This window comes from Vigna umbellata, chromosome 9 (assembly GCF_029865625.1).
Source record: "Vigna umbellata cultivar VRB3 chromosome 9, Vumbellata_1.0, whole genome shotgun sequence".
Taxonomy (NCBI): Eukaryota; Viridiplantae; Streptophyta; class Magnoliopsida; order Fabales; family Fabaceae; genus Vigna; species Vigna umbellata.
The window spans coordinates 17,899,598-17,920,665 of record NC_142173.1 but is presented as its reverse complement, the minus strand read 5'-3'; the positions used below and the strand labels follow the sequence as shown (position 1 = coordinate 17,920,665).

General features: G+C 37.3%; 3 protein-coding genes across 5 annotated transcripts; 2 read left to right on the top strand and 1 right to left on the bottom strand.

The window, feature by feature from the left end:
- Positions 1–4,460: 4,460 nt before the first annotated feature.
- Positions 4,461–5,450, bottom strand: LOC148192776 (uncharacterized). Its single transcript, XM_088099282.1, has 2 exons — positions 5,177–5,450; positions 4,461–5,065 (listed from the first exon to the last, which is right to left on the bottom strand). The coding sequence occupies exons 1-2, from the start codon at positions 5,448–5,450 to the stop codon at positions 4,461–4,463; spliced, it is 879 nt and encodes a 292-aa protein (XP_087955408.1).
- Positions 5,451–7,249: 1,799 nt separating this feature from the next.
- On the top strand, positions 7,250–10,955 carry LOC124825332 (Acyl-CoA N-acyltransferases (NAT) superfamily protein). 3 transcript variants are annotated; one of them, XM_047297923.2, is made up of 6 exons: positions 7,255–7,587; positions 7,682–7,753; positions 7,829–7,916; positions 9,084–9,220; positions 9,480–9,518; positions 10,691–10,908. In XM_047297923.2, exons 1-5 carry the CDS (start codon positions 7,380–7,382, stop codon positions 9,500–9,502), a joined length of 528 nt encoding a protein of 175 aa, XP_047153879.1. In that variant the 5' UTR covers positions 7,255–7,379; the 3' UTR covers positions 9,503–9,518; positions 10,691–10,908. The 3 variants fall into 3 exon arrangements, with proteins under 3 accessions (XP_087955985.1, XP_047153879.1, XP_047153878.1); XM_047297922.2 differs by having other exon boundaries at positions 7,259–7,587; positions 9,084–9,216; positions 10,691–10,955; XM_088099859.1 differs by lacking the exons at positions 9,084–9,220; positions 9,480–9,518; positions 10,691–10,908 and adding an exon at positions 8,646–9,075 and having other exon boundaries at positions 7,250–7,587.
- An 8,014-nt stretch (positions 10,956–18,969) lies between these two features.
- On the top strand, positions 18,970–20,927 carry LOC124825333 (thymidine kinase a-like). The gene is made up of 4 exons (XM_047297924.2): positions 18,970–19,184; positions 19,289–19,433; positions 20,151–20,272; positions 20,369–20,927. The coding sequence occupies exons 1-4, from the start codon at positions 19,033–19,035 to the stop codon at positions 20,631–20,633; spliced, it is 684 nt and encodes a 227-aa protein (XP_047153880.1). The 5' UTR covers positions 18,970–19,032; the 3' UTR covers positions 20,634–20,927.
- Positions 20,928–21,068: the final 141 nt, after the last annotated feature.

Genomic DNA, 21,068 nt, shown 5'->3' with positions numbered 1-21,068 from the left:
TAGTTTCGTACCCATATCACAATTAATACATAATCTCAATAATATGTTTTACACAATCAATCATCAGGTTTAAACACAATTCTTATACACATCTCAGTCATAGGTGTTAACTAATCATTTACCAAGATTATTCATCCAAACACATTGATCCAAGCTATACCCGAATCAAATTAATATGAAATAAAGTACAGTATAGATTAAGAAGTGACTCCTAGGTCGTCTCTCAAGGACCAAATATTGGTTCAGTCATTACATCAAACACTTGGTGGGGGTTTGTGGACATTTTTGTGACATGAAATGCACTAAAATAAAACACGAATTAAACTACTATTTGAAAACGGCTGAACACTAACTCAATTACAATGCTTCCAATCACAGATTAATAACAATTACACACTACTCTAACCTCCAATCCAACACAAGTTAACCAACTAAGCGAAGACTAACTGGTGTTTTTATAAAAAGTGAATTAAGAAAACGCAATGCTAATATTCAACCAATTCTGCACCATACAGTTTCATCAACTAAGCAAAGATTAGACACCAATTAGGCAACTAAGATATACTCAATCACAAGCACAAAACATATTCAATATTAGCCAAGTCAGAGCAACAAATACACACTTCCAGCTCAGAAATCTCATGAAAACAATGCAATTTCACTAATGACCAATCAAGCACACTTAAGCTACCATTATCTTATTATTTATTCTTATTCTACTAAACACCTACAACTAACTATTAAAACAAATAGAACTGTATAAAATCATTTCACTTCCAATCATTTCACTATTTAATTTAATTTTTATTAAACCAAAATTTTTATTAAAGATTATTTTAACTAAATAAGTATACATTTTATCAAGATAATGAACAAAATCTATGGTGCAAAGAACATTCAACAAATTAGTAATACAAATCATGGGGGAAGAAGCGTAAAGATCATACCTTGAAGAGAAGAAGCAGCAAATAAACCCATGAGGTGAAGATGCAGCAAAATAATCCCTAAGGAGAAGAAGCAGCGAAATAACCCAAAGCACAATGAAAAGGTAACAAAGAGAAAAGTAAGAAAAGAAAGATGTGTCTCAAAGAAGAATCCAGAAATTGTAATGTATTGAAAAGTGTAATAATGTGTGTACAAAGTCAACCAAAAGAAAGAAATAAAAAGGGGGGGAAATGGGGAAGGAAAATATGGGCTGGGCTGCAATGTGCAGGCCTAATATAATATTATCATCCCCCCTCAAGTTGGGAGTATATGTTAGTCTTTGCAACTTGGAATAAAGATACTTAAAAACAACAGGAGCAAAAGGTTTAGTGAAGAGGTTTGCTGCTTGTTCAGTGGTTGAAATAGGAAGCAGCTTGAGGAGGCCTTTGTTGAGCTTGTCCTTGACAACATGGCAGTCTATTTTAATGTGTTTGGTGCGTTCATGGAAGACTTGATTGGAGGCAATCTGAATAGCGGAGCGATTGTCGCAATATACTATAGTCGGTTGAATGGCGGGAATACGAAGGTCATGAAGAACGTAGTTCAACCATTGTAGTTAACAGGTGATAGTGGCTAGAGCCCGATATTCAACTTCTAAAGAGCTTCTGGAAACGGTCTGTTGTTTTTTGGACTTCCAAGAAATGATGGAGTTGTCGAAGTAATGGAGTAATCAGAATCACTATAGCCTTTGAGCTTATTGGTGTTGTTGCTTTGGAGGAGGATTCCATTGCCAGGACTGCCCTTGAGATATCTGAGAATGCGGTGAGCAGCTTGCTGATGAAGGGTGGTAGGAGATGAGACAAATTGGCTGAGATTATTAATAGAGAATGTGATGTCGGGTCTGGTATTTGTGGGATATATGAAGCGACCAATGAGTCTTTGGTAGGAGGAGGCATCTTCATCGTTGAGAAGGTCACCTTGACTAGTAAGACGAGAAGAATGTGCCATAGGAGTAGGCATAGGGGCACAATGGAGCATTCAGCATCTTTGAGGAGGTCATGAGTGTATTTACGTTGACTGAGGTGGATTCCAGAGTTGTTCTGATTAACTTCCAAGCCAAGAAAATAGGTGAGATCACCCAAGTTTTTTATTTTGAAAAGGCTATTAAGGGAGGTAGTGATATGTTGTATCTTAGTGGTGTTGTTGCTCGCAAGAACAATATCATCAACATAGATTAAGATGGCAGTGGTGTAGCAAGTATCATGTTTCAGGAAAAAGGAATGATCAGCATTAGAGCGAGTATAATTATTAGATAAAAGAAAAGTAGAAAGTTTATCATACCATTGTCGTCCAGCTTGCTTGAGCCCATATAAAGATCTTTGAAGTTTGCACACTTGATTTGGGTTGTGATGGTTAAGGCCAGGAGGAAGTTGCATATAAACTTCTTCATGTAAGTCACCATGAAGAAAAGCGTTGTTGACATCAAGTTGTTTGAGTATCTAGTGGTTAGAGGAAGCAATGAGAAGGAGAAGACGAAAAGTAGTTAACTTTGCAACAAAGGCAAAAGTCTCCAAGTAGTCTAACCCTTCAAGTTGGGTTGAGCCCTTAGCTACATGGCGGGCTTTAAAACGGTCAATAGATCCATCGGACTTGTGTTTGATTTTGTATATCCAACGACATCCAATAGCAGTTTTGCCCGGGGAAGGTCAGTGACGGTCCATGTGTTGTTGTGTGCTAAGGCGTGAAGTTCATCCTGCATAGCTTGAGTCCACTAAGGTATATTAGATGCTTCCTTGTATGTGTGAGGTTCAGTGGTAGATGAAATCGAGAGGGTGGTGTGCCTGAAATCAGAGGAAAACATGTCATAAGAAAGAAAATTAATAATAAGATATCTAGTAATATTATTAGTTTGGAAATCTGTAAGATATGTAGGAGGACGTTTGGGCCGAGTAGAACGCCTTATAATGTCAGCATGCTCAGTTATATTGGGGACATCATTATGAGAGGCATTAGTTAGGGGAGGTTCAATAGTGTCTGGGATGCTTGTGGTGTCATCTATGCAGGTAACAATATCACTAGCAACAACAATATCAATATTAGTGGCAGTAGGCACAAAAACACTATTACTAGGAAAATTAATATCATCATAATTATGACTATAATTGTGAGGAGTAGGCAAAGAAAAAGAATTAGAATCAGAGTTATTGTGTGAACAAGAAGTGTAAGGAAAAGAATTTTCATGAAATAGCACATGACGAGATATGTCAATCTTATGATTTTGTAAGTTTAGGAATTGATAACCTTTGGCGTGCTGTTGGAAACCAAGAAAAATGCCAGGAACAACCTATGCATCAATTTTTTTCCTGTGAGCAGTTAAAGTGCTAATATAGCATAAAAGGCCAAAAACACGCAATGCAGAAATATCATACAATTTCCCATATAATTTTTCATATGGAGTAGCATCATCAAGTAGAGGTGTAGGCATGCAATTGATTAGTAAAGTAGCATGTTTAGCAGCAAAGCACCAAAAAATAGTAGGCAAATTAGCTTAAAACAAGAAGGAGCGATTAACATTTAACAAATCTTGGTGTTTACGCTCAACTATGCCATTTTGTTGAGGGATTTCATTGTAGGTGGTTTGATGGTTAATACCTTTAATAGAGAAAAAATTATGCATAGCAAATTCAATGTCATTGTCAGTGTGAATGGTTTTAATAGTGGTAGAAAACTAGTTTTCTATGTTTGTTATAAAATCAGTAATAATTTCTCTAACAGTAGATTTGTTAGTCATAGGTATAAGCCAAGTATAGCGAGAAAAATGATCCACAATGGTGAGAAAATATTTAAAACCACGCATGGAAAGAATACTACAAGGACCCCATATATCAACGTGAATAAGATCAAAGATTTTCATGATTTTAGAAGTACTACTAGAGAAATGCAGTTTTCTTTGTTTAGCATGATGACAAGCATCACATATGTATGTGGGATTATGCACAATGAATGGGTATTTGAGTTTCAAACTATTCAATCTAATATTGGAAGGATGTCCTAATCTAAGATGTCATAGGCTAGTATTGTCCTAATCTAACATTGTTGGCAAAATTTGCAGGAGAAGTAAGTAAAGATGAATTTAAGATGTACAAGCCACCAGTGAGTTTAGGTATAGAAATATTCTCTTTGATTTGAATGTCCTATATAGTGCAGTCATGAAAAGAAAAATTTAGTTCATATTTATTAAAAGAAATCAACTGAGATATGGAGATAAGATTAAAAGAGAATTGTGGAACATAAAGGACATTTAAAAGATGGATCTTAATGTTAAGAATAATAGTGCCAGAATACTCAGAGTAAACAACACTGCCATTAGGTAAAGCAATTGAATAGGTTTGATTCTTTTATAGGATGAAAAGTTCCGTAGAGAAATACTTATATGGTTAGTGGCTCCAAAATCAAGAATCTAATTGGTCTTAGGGTAATTAGAAGTAAGAGTAGGGCATATATTACCTGAAGGATGTTGGTTTGCCGAAGCAGATCTAATATGGTGAATTTGCATCATTCAGATTGTGGTCTTTGAAGAGCTCTACAAGAACTTGAAATTGTTGTGGTGTGAGGCGGATGTGATCAGTGTTATTGGAATTGGTAGCTTTGACATTCCCATTGTCCTCTTGGACAGAGGTATGATGAATTCGGGTATGCTTATTATAAAACTTATGTCCTGGAGGATAACCATGCTTTTTATAGCAAACATGCACTGTATGACCGCTTTTGTTGCAATGAGTGCAATGTTTTCTGCCAGTCGGCGCACTTTTGAAACCTTTGTCTTGATTGGGGAAGCCATTCTTGCGGTAGCAGACAGCTTCACTATGCCCATTCTTGCCACAATAATTACAAAAAGTGGAGGAAGTGGAAGCGGTGTAGGCGGTGGCAGTACCTGTGTCTTGAGTCTTAGCTGTAGCAATCAGATTTCCATTAGACAGTTGCCTTTCTTGTTGTGCCACCAGTGAAAAAACTTTGGTGATGTTCGGAATAGGGTCCAGTAGAATCACATGCGATGTAATGTTAGTAAATTGATCGTTTAATCCCCGTAAAAATTGCATGACTTGGTCTTCTTGCCTTCTTTGTTTGACAACAGTCAGAACTTCATAACCACAATCAGGTTTACGGGTACAAAGAGGTTATGAGCAGAAGTTTTCTATCTCATCCCAGAGAATACGCAGTTTGGTGAAATACTCCAAAATGGTAAGGTCACCTTGATGAAGAATAGCAATGTCAAGTAGAAGGCTAGAAATGCGAGAGAGACTTCCTTGAGAAAATTTGTTCTTTAGGTCGTTCAAGATCTTCGAGGCTTTATTCATCCATATGATGCTTTGTCTGATGGACATGGAAATAGAATGGACGATCCATGAGACAACCATGTTGTTTCCACGATTCCAAGCGGCATGCTCTGGCTTGTCCTTTTCACGTGGACGAACATTGCCAAGAACGAATTTGATCTTGTTTTTGGCGTTGAGAGCAGTTAACATGGAGCGGCTCCAAGAGTAATAATTTGTGTCGTCGAGAACTGGTGAAACAAGGGTAGCAATTGGATTCTCGTTGGGTAAAGGTACAGATAATTGTGTACGAAGTTGTCTTCAGCCATGACTGAAGCAAGAACAAGAAAAGAAAGGAAAAACAAGAAAGGGAGAAGAGGAAGCAAAGTTAAGGAGCATAGCTCTTCAAAAGAAGAGCTTTGATACCATATCAAGATAATGAACAAAATCTATGGTGCAAAGAATATTCAACAGATTAGTAATACAAATCATGGGGGAAGAAGCGTGAAGATCATACCTTGAAGAGAAGAAGTAGCAAATGAAACCTTGAAGAGAAGAAGTAGCAAATGAACCCTTGAGAAGAAGATGCAGCGAAAGAACCCCTAAGGAGAAGAAGCAGCAAAAGAACCCAAAGCACAGTGAAAAGGTAACAGAGAAAAGAGTAAGAAAAGAAAAGTGCGTCTCAGAGAAGAATCCAGAAATTGTGATATATTGAAAAGTGTAATAATGTGTATACAGAGTCAACCAAAAGAGAGAAATAAAAGGGGAAAAATCGAAGGAAAATATGGGCTGGGCTGCAATGTGCAAACCCAATATAATATTATCACATTTATTAAATTTAATTTTACAAAAACCAATCATACTTACAATATATTATTTTCTTAATTTTTCTATTACCATAATTAAAATATTTTCAAATAATCAATTTAAAAAATTAACATCTAATTTCATTGGCTTTGTTACCAAAGTAGGCAAAAATGTGGTATTTATTACCAAAGTAGGCAAAAATTGACTAAAAGTGAAGTCGTGGGGGGTCCAAACAACTTCAAATGAAGAAGTCGTGACCCCCCTGCACGACTTCACACTGTTCATAGCAACAGTGTTGAAGTCGTGCACCCCAAAAACGACTTCTGGGTCCTGTAATCAATTACCATTTTTTGGTAATCGATTACACAATGTTGAAATCCTGACCCCTGCAAGACTGAAAATGGACGAGCGTTCACTGAAAATGGACGAGCGTCCACTTCTCCTGCCGAGCGTCCACTGAGCGCATCTCGACGACGCTCGTCCAGACAGGCAGAGAGAACGCTCGTCCAGAAAGCTAAGAGGACGTTCGTCCATCTAGCTAAGTGGACGCTCGGCAGGAGAAGTGGACGCTCGTCCATTTTCAGTGAACGCTCGTCCATTTTCAGTCTTGCAGGGGTCAGGATTTCAACATTGTGTAATCGATTACCAAAAAATGGTAATCGATTACAGGACCCAGAAGTCGTTTTTGGGGTGCACGACTTCAACACTGTTGCTATGAACAGTGTGAAGTCGTGCAGGAGGGGCACGACTTCTTCATTTGAAGTCGTTTGGGCCCCTCACGACTTCCCCATTTTCGTAAATTTGGTTGAATTTGCCCATTTTGGTAATATTATAGGCAAATATGCCTAGTTTGGTGCAAAAACCAATTTCATTCAACTGGAAGCTGAATTCATTCTTTCAAGAGTGAAACGGTCCAATTGGAGAGGAAAAAAAATTCAGTTTTAATTTCTTTTTGGGAGTATTCTTGTTGAATGTGTTGGCCTATTGGTGATTTTGGCTAGGTATATGCATTGTGAATTGGAGTAAATTGTGGGCCAAAATTACAAATTCAGCAAAATATAGGAACTGAAATTATATAAGAAAATAATCATACGTTTTGAAACACTAATTTCTACAATTTTTTAAAAGACCAGAAAATATTTATGCGAAATTGATGAATTAAAATAAAGGCTTTTATTTTTACTTGATGTATCTCAGTTTTGATTTGTTGGATTTGAGAGTGGTAAGCGGGTCCCGTGATGGGTCGAATACACGAAACATTTAAACAAACACGTGGTGGACAGAGAAGAAGGTGGCGTAACATAACTTGTGAGTGATTTGCGTTGGAGGTTGAGAATGGATGCGATGGAAGAGAGTGAGACAGGGAAAGGGAGTGTGAGCTTAGAGGGAGAGAAGGTGATATTGGTCCCTTACATGGAAGCCCATGTCCCCAAATATCACCAATGGATGAAGGACCCTTCTCTCCTTCAGGCCACTGCCTCCGATCCTCTTACCCTTCAGCAGGAGTACCAAATGCAGCTCTCATGGTTCCAAGACCCTTCCAGTTCACCTCTCTCTCTGTCTTGTTCTAACTCTAACCCTAACTCTATCACTGTCTCTTCATCCTTTTTCACTGCTCCTCACCTCAATTCTTGCAGAGGAGACCTTCATTGTACTGGACAAGGACTTGGTTGTTGGACAATTCTCGCACGGGGAACCCCACCTCGAAGGTCGCTGCCCTTTTCTGTTTCTATTTACTCCGATCACTTTTTTTTTTTTTAAATATAACCAAATTTTAACTGCAGCCATGGTTGGTGATGTAAATCTGTTCATGAATGATTTGGATGATCCTCACGTGGCAGAGGTTGAAATAATGATTGCAGAACCAAAGAGGTATCCCAATTTAACTTCCGTTTCATCAACTAGTTTCCCAATTACTTGCGTATACGATTCTGATATATATAAATTGTGTATTGCCTCATTCTAATTGCAACATGGAGGGAAAAAACGTGAAAAGGGAGCTATAGCTTACAAAACAACACACTAACTAATGCCCCTCTATAGCTTCGTCTTTTTCTTTGTTGCTGTATATTAGCCGTTACGTTATCATAATTGGTTTACCTGCTGCTTCTTTGTGCTCATTGCTGCCCGTGTTTCAAAACACATTGTTTATCTTATAACAACTGGATTTTCTTTCTTTGTTTGACAAAAGAGAAAATTTTGGTGTGGATGGGGGTGCAAATGTACATGTGCTGGGGAGAGACTGAAATTAAGATCAGATGCAGAGCCAGTTGAGATTGTTTAGTAGTAGCACACTTGCACTATGTATAATCCCTGTTCAATGGCTTAATAGGTTTCTGCACAAAAATCCAAAGTGGCAAGAATAGGAAAGTACAAAGGAAAGTTACTTGAATATAACCTTTCTAAACTTTTATCTCTTTGTTCATGTGAACCGGATCTTTTTGTAAATTTTCATCTCAAGCACGTGAAGAAAAGTTGAATTTGTTCTGAATTAATTAACTGTTTGTGGCTTATGCCCATCTTTTTTTACTGGTGAATTTAGGTGTTCTGTTGCTATTTTGAATGATAACTCTATTCAATCATTTTCCATGTTATGAGCAGAATATATAATGTCAGACCACGAACGTACTTTTTGAAGTTTATATTGTTTTTACTTCCCTACACTGGGATCTATGCTCCAACTTACCTTGTTATGCAAGTGCAAGAGATAAAAACCTTTCCTCTGTCTTCATCTAGCAGCCTAAGGTTTTGGGCTGATTTAATCTTTTGAAGCTTTGGCATGTCTGGATGAGTTTTTTCTATACACACTTCTGGGAGAAAAAGGTAAAAGAAAAAAATGAAACGAGTTTCTCCATGTGTTCTCTAAATTTTTATTTCTTAACTTGTGCACAAGTTAACTTTAAGCTTATGTAGAAATTCATTATATTTTTCCTCCTTTTTCTCTCTCCAAAATGTATTCATAGAAAAGTTCGTCCAAACAAGTCCTCAGTATTAAATCTCTTCATTCTAACCTCTATCAACTTTCACTTGCTGGCATAGCCGTAGGAAGGGACTTGGGAAGGAGTCTGTTCTGATGATGATGACCTTTGCTATCGAGAAGTTAGGAATTAATATGTTTCTGACTAAAATTGCAGACTCAAATGGAGCATCCCTTGACATGTTCAAAAAATTGGTTTGTACGCTGCTTTTTCTTTTTATCTTTCCTTTTATGTGTCTTACAGCCGAACATATAACTTATTTTTGAGTGGTTACGAGATAATGATGCTTTTGAACAACAAAATTTTACGTTTGCTCAACATATTCTTTAATTTTAGAGACATGATCATTCTATAGATTGATTTCATGCACTCCCGTGTTAAGTGTCTCTCTCTTTCTCTCTCTCTTCCAAGGTTATTAAGTTTTGTAGGTTTGACTCAGTTCATGGATTTTGTGTAGGGGTTTGTGCAAACTTCATATAGCAACATCTTCAAGGAGGTGAGAGCCTTTAAATTTCAATGGATTGCTTGACTCAGGCAAAAACATATGCTTTGTTCTCACATGATTGAAAGTGCAAGTTATTATTTAAATTTAGCTAAGGAATTTAACTTTTCTTTTCTCAAATAAATTCGGGTTAAAATCCATATGATTTGTGCTTATTTGGTAGGAGGTTCAAGCTAATTGATTATTGTAAATTGACCTCCGGAGTCCTTTAAATCAGTCCTATTCTCAACTATTATAGACTTATAGTGATTACCATGTTTTGAGTTTATTATACAAATAGAAAGCCAGGATTAAAAGAACGACTACAACAACACACTGCAGAGGTTGAAGCCCTAACAAGTTTTGTTTAGAAGAACAAAACCATTCCCAAAGTGATAATTAACACATTGCACGCATAGAAATGTGTGTGCGTTCATGTACAAATAATCTAAATCGATATTGGATATTTGCATATTTCTGTGCACTTTTGAACCAATTTTTCTCTGATTTAAAACGTCAAACTTGTTCTACTAAATTCACTCACAGAGAAATTGCCATAGGTTTCAAATAAAATAGATCATAACTATGGTGTAATCTGAGTCCCACAAACAGCAAAAGAATTGAAAAATGTGCTATTAGATTTTCCAGTAATTGGTGGAAACTAGTTTTCACGTGAATTCATTGTATTTATGGTGATTTTTGTTTGAACTTTTGTTGAATTCCACAGTTTTTATGCAGGTGAATTTAACAGGATAAATTTCGTGTCTTTAATTATTCAAAACATAAATTATATCTTAAAATCGTTTTTTAGTGAAATATATCATATATATTGTACTTCATATATTTTAACCATTTTTTCAGAACATCATAACTGTTCTGATAAATAATGAAAACCTTTAGCTTATGTATGTCCAGAGCTGTATATTAGAAAGTTATTCCTTTTATGTTCTTTCAAAGAAATTGACCTTATACCTGTTTGATAATCGTACCTTCTCGGATGCTATTATCTCCAATGCTCGAACACTCCTTTCCTACCGTTATGGCCTATTTATCTTGGTATCTAGTGCCTTAATCATGGTTGACTTTTGATAAACTTTGTATACTATAATGTTTCACATTTATGTTCCACTTTGTCTTTTTCCTTCCTTCCGTAGAATGTTTAATAATAGCTCGTTCCTACTTTACAGGTCACTTTGGAGTTGCAAGTAACACAGCCCAAGAAAGAGGAGATGCTTGGTTTAATGAAAATGATAATCAAACATACATAAAAGTAGCAATATCACTTCCAGTTTATTTAATGGTAATAGAATGATATCTTCTGTTGCTATACTTGTTTTGTGATGTCCGGTTAAAGTGTAACTATGCTAAATTCTGACATTATTCATATAACTCTAACCCTGTCTAAGTGTAATAATCTGGAGCTATATTAACGGCGAAGGTATTTAGCGTGTTTATGTTTTTCTTTTTCTTTTAATGAGAAGAACAGACCCGATGCAGACGAGAAAAGGCTTCTGAATTGTTTGATTTTTGGTTTTTTAAAGTATGTTTTAACTCTAAGTATGTTAAGATAGCACAATCTGGAGTGGATGTATCAGAATAAACTTTTTAGTCGAGAATAAAAGGTAGGAGTGTTTGTTTTTTAACATTATTTTTTTCACTTCAAATCTTATGTTAAAATATCATTCTTAGAGTCAATTATGCATTTGAAGAATTGTTTGCTTTTAGAATCTCATGTTATTAAAAGGCACTGGTAAATTAAAAGAAGAATATGTATATAATAAAGAGTTTTTGACCATGACTTTGAAAAGAGAGAGTTTTAGCAATATTGGAATAAACTAATTCTTTTGAACAATTTTCAATGGCTTGAAGTTGTTTGTGATATTACTTAAAACAAATAAATGCTTATTGGTATCAACTTCCTATTAAAAGTGAATGAGTTAATCACATTTAGATTTATTAAAGTTGGCTGGATTGATCATGATAGTCTCCAGAAAATATGATATCTATTTAATCTCATTAATATTTAATCTCATTAATATTTAATCTCATTAATATTTAATCTCATTAATATTTAATATCATTAATAAAAAAGTATCTTGTAAACTATTTTTAGTTATACTGATGATGATTCTTAGGAATGTTTGATTAATGTGTTTTTATGAGATGCTTTGTTTTCTTAACCACATGTCAATACCATGTGTATCCGCAAGGGCCGGACGCCGTACGGAAGGATCCATATGAGCGGACGCCCAAGCTAATTGGGCGGATCTCCATGCGGACGAGGCGGACGCCCATATCACATGGGCGGACACGACCAGCAAAACCGGACGCCGTACGGAAGAGCCCACATGGGCGGATCCCACATGGGCGGATCTCCGCGGACACGGCCAGCAAAACCGGACGCCGTACCAAAGAGCCCACATGGGCGGATCCCACATGGGCGGATCTCCGTGCGCGCGAGACAGACGCCCATTTCACATGGGCGGACGCCCACGCCCGCCAAAACACTAATCAACATGACTTAAGGAAAAGTAGCCTGGCTTAAAGGTAAATAGAAATTAGAGGCTATCGGGCCGTTTTGGGCCGTGATTAACTTTTCACTAATCCCAAGCCCATAGCGAAAACTATAAATACAGGTCCACGGTGAGTGGTAGATAGGTTACATTGAATGCACATTTATTGCTACTACTGAAAATAGCCACTGCTCTGAAACTGACTTTGGCATCGGAGAATCTTTTGTAGGTCTCCACCCCTCCGGATCAAGAGGAGAACCAAAGCGCCAGGAGAAGATCCGCCACGGAGACAAGACCACGGGAGGACTTGGAAGACTCGGAACCGCACAGCCCTACACATCCGAAACATTTGGCGCCCACCGTGGGGCCGTGTGATTTCAAAAACTCAATGGTGACCACAAGAAACCAGGGCACGGACGACCCGGTGGAGATGATCCGCGCATTGCAGCAGAAAATGGAAGAGATGCAGCAGCGTCACGAGGACGAATTGGCCGCCGTAAAGGCCGACTACGAAGCCCGGATAGCCCAGGAGGTCGGGCGGATAGATGAAGGAAAGCAAAGGAAGGATAAGGAAAAGACGGTAGCGGAAGACAGTCCACCCGCAGATACCGAGTATGATAAAACCTGGAGGCCTACCGGGTCCGAGGCGGAAGGAAGGAAGGCTAAATCGGTGCATGCGGAGAGCGCTGCCGAGGACGGACGAATGATAGTGAAGTCGGAACCGTCGTCCACCTTGTTACTCCCGTTCACTCAGAACATCATGAATGTCCAAATTTCGGAGCAATTTATGGCTCCACAATTCAAAATGTATAACGGAACAACGGACCCTGCCTCCCATATCCAGACGTTCTCGAACGCGATGGCGTTCCGAACAGGCAATGACGCCATCTGGTGCCGAGCGTTCTCGCTCTCATTGGAGGACGAGGCATTGGAGTGGTTCAACACCCTCCCCCCTAATTCGATAGAAAATTTCGCCGGGTTGAAACAGCTGTTCGTCAAACAATTTGCGGCCAGCAGCACTCAAGACCTGACCGTATTCGAATTAATGACCCTAGAGCAGGAGAAGGACGAGACCTTGCGGACGTTCATGGACAGATATCAGAAGACCGTCCGGCGAGTGAAAAGCCTGACGCCGGAGCTCGCCCTTCACTACATCCTGCCGGCTCTTAAGCCGGGGCCGTTCAAGGATAGTGTCTGCAGGCGAGCACCCAAAACAATGGAGGAGCTGAGAGAAAGAGCAGCTGATGAAATAAGGGTGGAGGAGATGAAGCTCTCCTATAAAAAAGAAACTCAAGAAGCCAGGGGAGAGAGGACGGACAGTAATAAACCCGCCAATTCTACGGGAAAAACGTTCGGCCCTAGGCCCCGGGAGCAGAAGAAAGGACCTCGCTTCCAACAATATACGCCCTTGAACGCCTCAAGGGAGAAAATTCTCCGAGAGGCCCTAAGTGCAGAACTGATAGTGGAGCATGAGGGACTCCCGACTTCGAAGAGCGCTGACCGGAGCAAACATTGCTCCTACCACAAAAACATGGGTCACAGCACCGAAGAATGCTGGACCCTCAAGGACAAAATAGAAGAACTCATCCGGGCGGGAAAGCTTAAGAAGTACGTCCGAGACGAGCGCCCGTCGCAGTCAACCGAACGGTCTGCCCAGAGACCGGCCTACCGAAAGGATAAGCCGCGGAATCCCCGAGCGGAACGACCCCGCTCCGAAAGGCGCCCGAGCCGAAGTCGAAGCCGCAGTCGGGAACGCCCCTTGAGGGGACACATTAATACCATTTCCGGAGGATTCGCGGGAGGAGGGTCATCTTCTTCCGCCCGTAAACGCCACGTTCGGGCCCTCCAATCCGTCCATCTGGTTGACAAGCCGCGTCGCTCCATGCCGTCCATCACCTTCTCGGACGAGGACTTTCACGCCCCTGATCCCGACCAGGACGACCCAATGGTCATAACGGCAGAAATAGCACGGTACGGGATAAGCAAAGTCCTGGTTGACCAAGGAAGTTCGGTCAACATCCTTTACTGGAAGACTTTCCTGCAAATGGATATCTCAGAAGATCTGATCGTTCCCTACGATGGGCAGATAGTAGGGTTCGCAGGAGAAAGAGTTGACACAAGGGGATATGTGGAGTTGAGGACGAGGTTGGGGACCGGACGGTCTAGCGAGGAGAAGAGGGTCCGGTATCTGCTGGTACAGGCCAATACGTCATACAACGTATTGCTCGGAAGGCCGTGCTTAAACGCTTTTGGAGCAATCGTCTCCACCCCCCACCTCACGATGAAATACCCCTCCGAGAAGGGGACTATCTGCGCCGTCAGGGCGGACCAGAAGACGGCCCGGGAATGCTATGCAGCAGGGCTAAGGCTGCATGTTCGACCGGTAAAGAGGCGGACGGCAGGTTCTGAGGTAGCCATGGCGGACCTCGACCCGAGGACCAATACCGAGGACCGCCTGGAACCCATGGGAGAAACCCAACCTATCCTGATAGGGAGGGAGCCCGCCCAGACCACACTCATCGCCAGGGAGCTGGACCCTGAAACGGAAAAGGAGCTGAGGGCACTCCTTTGGAAGAACCGTGATCTTTTTGCGTGGACGGCAGCAGACATGCCGGGCATTCATCCTGCAGTGATGTGCCATAAACTCTCGCTGTTCCAGAACGCTCGCCCCGTGGCCCAGAAAAAGCGAAGAATGGGTGAAGAGAAGCGTAAAGCCGTGGCAGAGGAGGTGGAGAAGTTGAGGAGAGCGGGCTTTGTCCGGCCAGTCACCTACACCACGTGGCTGGCTAACGTGGTCATGGTGAAGAAGACCAACGGGAAATGTCACCTACACCTACATTGAATGCACATTTATTGCTACTACTGAAAATAGCCACTGCTCTGAAACTGACTTTGGCATCGGAGAATCTTTTGTAGGTCTCCACCCCTCCGGATCAAGAGGAGAACCAAAGCGCCAGGAGAAGATCCGCCACGGAGACAAGACCACGGGAGGACTTGGAAGACTCGGAACCGCACAGCCCTACACATCCGAAACACCATGCTAACAGCACTTTAATGTAAATTGTGCATTCATGAAATTTTAGCTTAATAATACCATTTCTTTTTCCGTACTTGTTCTTGTCATTTTAACTTCTTTTTGTCGTGGAAATCGTGGTACATTAAGAACGATGCTATTATGAACTCAAACGAGTATAAAGTATTTCCACAATTGGACTAGAGAGAGGCACACGATGCACTAGATCGGAAAAAGGGTTCACATTGTCCATGAATCAGAAATATTTTTTATTATATAATCTATAATTTTTTATATTATACCATCTAGAAATTTATTATGTAATTTGAAAATAAATTCAAATTATGTAATCTATAATTTTAAAAAATTGTTCATTACAAAAAAATTATTAAACAACAACTAAATTTTGAGACAGAAAATAATTAATTAATTTTATAAATTAAAAATTATTGGTATTTAAAGTAGTCTTTATTATTAATAAAAAAATAATAATTAATTTATTAATTAATGTTTGAATTAATAGTAAATAGTTAAAACATTGGTAGTTAACATTAGAGACTAATTTATATTTTTATTAATAAACTAATTATAATTTTTTATTAATAATATATTTTATTTTAAATATAAATAATTTTTTATTTATAAAATAGTGTCTAATTTAATTACTAGTTTTTTTATTTTTAATATTTTGTATTGTAATTTGAAAATGTATTAAAAGGATATAATTTAGAGTATTGTTTTAATCTAGAAATGTAATATAGATTGTATAATAAGGGAATTGTATTTTAAATTGTATAATTTGAAATACTTTTTTTCATTTTGAAATGTATTTTGGATTTTACCATATTTAAATTTAGGATATGTTCATGAGTAACCAGATCATCCAAAATGCAAAGATTATGCTATCGAAAATACATTTCCAGATCTAAAATTATTATCTAGATTATTCGGTCCAAATACATTTTTAAAATGTATAATTAAAATATGTGACCAATAAAAGTTCTTTTCCCTTGTGAATATCGGCGGAAAAGTTTAAAATTTTGTGCTGTTAGATCAATATTTCCTTATTTATAATATATACATCAACTTTAGATCACGTGGAAGCATATTTACTTAACACATTATACATGCGTTCAAGTATCACCTACACATGTAAACATCTTCAAACATATATAATACATGAATAATCCAAATCCAATAATCGACATGTTATACACCTAATAAATCCAATTATACTACATATGGTTATTATCACACCCTTACAACATATATTTGCATAGAAACCCTTCAAGCATCATAACTTTGTTATCTCTTAGCATCAAACTCTCTTTTGGGATAACCCAACAAAACATACATAATACATTTATAGGGAAAACTCATCACAAATATTACCTAAAACCTATTCTCATGTACATACAAACTCTTGCCCAATAATAGCAACACATAATCATAATCATATAAACATATATCAACAAGTATTTTCATGCAAGTAAATCAAGAATACATATCATACAACAAATAATGGTAAGTTTCTCCATACCCCTCAAGAAAATCAAGAATACCCACATGCATCATACAATAAAACAAGCAAATAAAGGTAAATTTCCCCATACCTTGGCCAATATTAGGGTTTTATCTAACTTCAAAAACACCACAAATTCTCCCTTGCCCTAAGTTTTTTTGTTGCTCTCTCTCTCTTCTTATCCCAAAAACGCAAATCTCCACTCTTCCTATGTTTTCTCTCTTTGATTTAGAGTTTCTAAGGTTTCTAATACACACAACCCCTCTCTCCCTATATATATCTTAATATTTATAAATCAACCCAACTTTATCTCTAATATTTTCTCACTTATAATAATATATTTTTTCTAATTTATTATAAGAAGTCTATCAATAATATATTATTGTTATTATTATTATCCAATAATAATATCTTAAGATATATTTTCATTAGCAATATCTCAAAATATCTTTCTATTAATTTCCATATTATTTAATGTGTTTTTTTTAGTAGTCCATTGTAAATAAATTTTTTCTTCCTACACATCATTTATAGTAATGATGGGAATAGGGTCCATTTACAATAGCTTCCCAGACACCTTTTTCAACATACCCTAAAAATATTTGCATTCTGACTTTCTAAAAGTTATTACCAGTAAAGAGTGGAGGTCTGTTGATGGAGGCACCCTCGATATAAACTTGTTTTGTTCGATCATTTTCGAAATATTTTAAAAACTATCAAAGTAAGCTCTGATACCAATTGTTAGAAATACACAGCGAAATGTTTAAATGTAAGAACAAAACCAATAGGTGGTGAATTGGTTTACTGATTAAAAATTTTCCCTTTTTAAAATATGATTTCACAATAAAAACTATTCCTTTAAATATTAACGATAAATAGAGAGAAGAGGAAAAAAAAAGTTTGCGCAAGGAATTCGCTCGGATCAAAGGACCCTACGTCCAGTTCTTAATTTCTCTTAAAAAGGATTAACCAATCACTAAAAATAACCAAGAACATATAATCACAAAGAATAAAGTTAAGGATAAAAAACACCTCCTTCGACATGCAAGGGAGGAACAATACCTCCTTTTACCTAGCTTGGTGGCCAAGGGTATGTGGGACGTCCCATGTTATAGTGGTCATGTGTCATGCTCACATTGGAGAGGTTTTCTCATAGTTAGTGGCCACATGTCACTCTAGGAATGTGGAGGATTATCCATAAGTAATGACCACATGTCCTCCTTCTATTGGAGAGAATTTTTGCCTTTTGTCTCAAAGTTAGGTAAAGGTAGTGTTTTTGGGGTTTTCCTTCTACATTTTGGACACACCCTAAGCCTATAAATAGAGGTGTTTTTACCCTTGTATTCTCACTTTGAGATTAGTAATGAAATGCTTCCAAAATATTGAGTCATTTTATTAGTCTCTAAAGTCACGACTAGAGCATTTCATGTGGTCTCTTCTATCATCTTCCTCTACAGTTGACCTACCTCTCTAAAAGCACCATCAAACAACACTCCGCTATCACTAAATCACTCAAACCGTGAACATCTTTTCTCATTTACACCATTGCTTTGACCCAACCTAACTTGAGAAGATTGCTATCACGGTCTATTCATACGAAGTTCGAGAACTTCTCAACAATAAGGCTTCATTGTCGCCAATGAGGATAACAAAAATGTATTCACAATCATCTCATTCTTATATTAAATTTTTTAAAAATTAAGTATTACTCGTAATTTTACTAATAGCATATAAATATTATATAAATATTATAAGCAAAAATAATTTAAACTATAAATTCAACTGTAAATTTATTTTTCATTTTTATCTTTATAACTCAATGACAAAAAATGTAGAAACAAAATTAACATCATAAGAACTTATAAATGGACTCATTTAGTAAAAAATAATCAAATATTGTAGCGTTAAATCTCTCAAAACATTTGGAATATATATAACTACTCTTTATTCTTCTCATTTTTAAAACTTGTATGTATTGAATATTAAATAATATACTAAATTCAAATAATTAGCATACTAATACTAAAATGCTTGTGTTGTGTAGTGTTTTTTTTACAATAATTATGGAATCAATAGTCAAAATAACCTTTGATGAGACGTTTTCGCTATTTTTTTTCATAATATAAATATTAGAGTAAATTGTGCCCACAATTTCTGATTTTTTCTTAAATTATACATATATATTTAAATTCTACACAATTTTTTCATTTTAAAAATATCATCTTTCTTACATTATTATACTTATCTCCTCCTTTAAAAGAAAAATACACAGTACTCTCGATGTCTTTTCGCTTTAAGCGTTCGAAAATTTGTTTCCCGCCAGTTGAACTCTTATGTGTTCCCTCCACAATTTAAATCCTCCCCCTGAACCTATCGAATCAAATAATCGCAAAACCGCTCTATAAATGCGGAATCAACCTTGTCCTTTTTCCTCGTGATTCATCAAACCCAAAAACCTCTCGCGTTCCAACTTCTCTCTCAATGGCTTCTTCTTCTTCTTCTCTTTCCCTCTCACCAGACACCAAAGACCTTTCTCACCCATCTGGTGAGGTCCATGTTATTGTGGGCCCCATGTTCGCTGGCAAGACCACTGCGCTTCTTCGTCGTATCAAATCCGAGCTCAACGCTGCCAGGTTATTTTTCAATTCCCACCTTTCTTTTTTCTTTTCAGATCTTTGTTGATTCCATGATTTTCTATTGGTTGTTTTGCTAACAGTTTCGTTATTTTGCTGTGAAGGAATGTGGTGATGTTGAAGTCAAGCAAGGACACAAGATATGCGATTGACTCAGTTGTGACGCACGATGGGATTAAATTTCCTTGTTGGGCGTTACCGAATCTTTTGTCTTTCAGAGAAAAATATGGCCATGGTGCTTATCAGAAGGTATTTTTGTTTTTTTTTTTTTCTTTTTTGTGTTTACTGTTTTCTAAAGTAATTCTTTTAGCTTTCAATTTTTCAATCCTTTTTATTCAGTGGTATTTTTATTTAAATAAATAAAATTCAATTTAATTTTATCAAAATTCTATGTGTAACTTTCATTTTTCATGTTATATTTTTGGTCTTGTATGTGCCATGGTGAAAAATGATTTTGCCAATTTATTAGTATATTTTATATGCATATGTTTTTGTTTTATAGCCACTTCTTTTTAAAGCGTTTTAACATTTAATGTGTTTCAATCGAGAAATTGATTATTAAAAAGACCGACTAGGGAATCGCACAACCCTTACTATCAATTCCCATTCCTTTTTATACGTGCTTCTTTTCCTTAACATCACTAAAACATTTTATTAAACGATCTGAGAGGATCAAAATTCATTAGTTATAATTAAGGTTTTATTATTTGGTAATGGCCATAATCTTATTTTTGTCCTAAGTGTTGCTATTGGTGCAAAAAGGCCTTACAAATGCAATTAACGTAATTGCAATTTTGGTGGTAAGGAATCCAAGGGTCTTGATATTGGGGTAGCAGTTTAGGTTGTTGGTTTGGTTGTAATTATTAAGATCAGGATTACAGTGAACTTCAAGGTTTTAAGGTGCAGTCCTTAACAGAAAGAATCACTGAAATATTTATTACTTTGACTAATGTTTGGTGGATGCAGTTGGATGTGATTGGAATAGACGAAGCACAATTTTTTGAGGACCTATACGAGTTTTGCTGCAAGGCTGCTGACGAGGATGGTAAAACTGTAATCGTTGCAGGCCTGGATGGTGATTACTTAAGGTATTGTTCAGAAATACACATATAAGTGTCATTTGATTGTAGGCCTTTTTCTGATTTTTTTCTTCAAATTCTTATCTTTCACCTTACCCTTTTCAGGAGAAGCTTTGGCTCAGTGCTTCACATAATTCCTCTAGCAGATTCTGTCACCAAGTTAACAGCCCGTTGCGAACTATGTGGCAAACGTGCTTTCTTCACCTTGAGGAAGACAGAGGATCAAGAGACTGAACTCATTGGTGGGGCTGATGTGTATATGCCTGTTTGTCGTCTACATTATATGAACAGCCATGTTGCTGAGAGGGTTGTTCTCCAATCTCAAACTGTCAAAACTGATTCCCTTCTTGAGCCAGCTACAGATGTTTAAGGCTCATTGGAAATTGGCTTGAATGCGTTCTCTCCACTATGCTTCATTGATTGGTCACACAGCCATGTTGGTCTGAATCTCACTTGATGTATTTGCTTTATCAGCCTTCTGTTTATATTTAGAATTTTATGTATAGATGAAGGTTTTTAATGCTGCTTTGTTGTCTCTTATGCTACCTATGGTTTGCTCTATTGTTTATGCTTGGTTTTTATGTATATCATTTTCTGGAAGTGAGGAAACAGTGTAACAAGTTTAGGAAGTTAATTCAATGCATCTTCAAGATTATTTTTCTTCTGCCTATTTGAACTGCATCATGCGAGATGCATTTTGATGTAAAATTAAACGTAGATCAAAACGCTCACTCTATTAGACAAAGGCAATCTAGTTTGCATTTTAAATAAATTGACTTTTTGATTGAATTTGATCATACCTGGA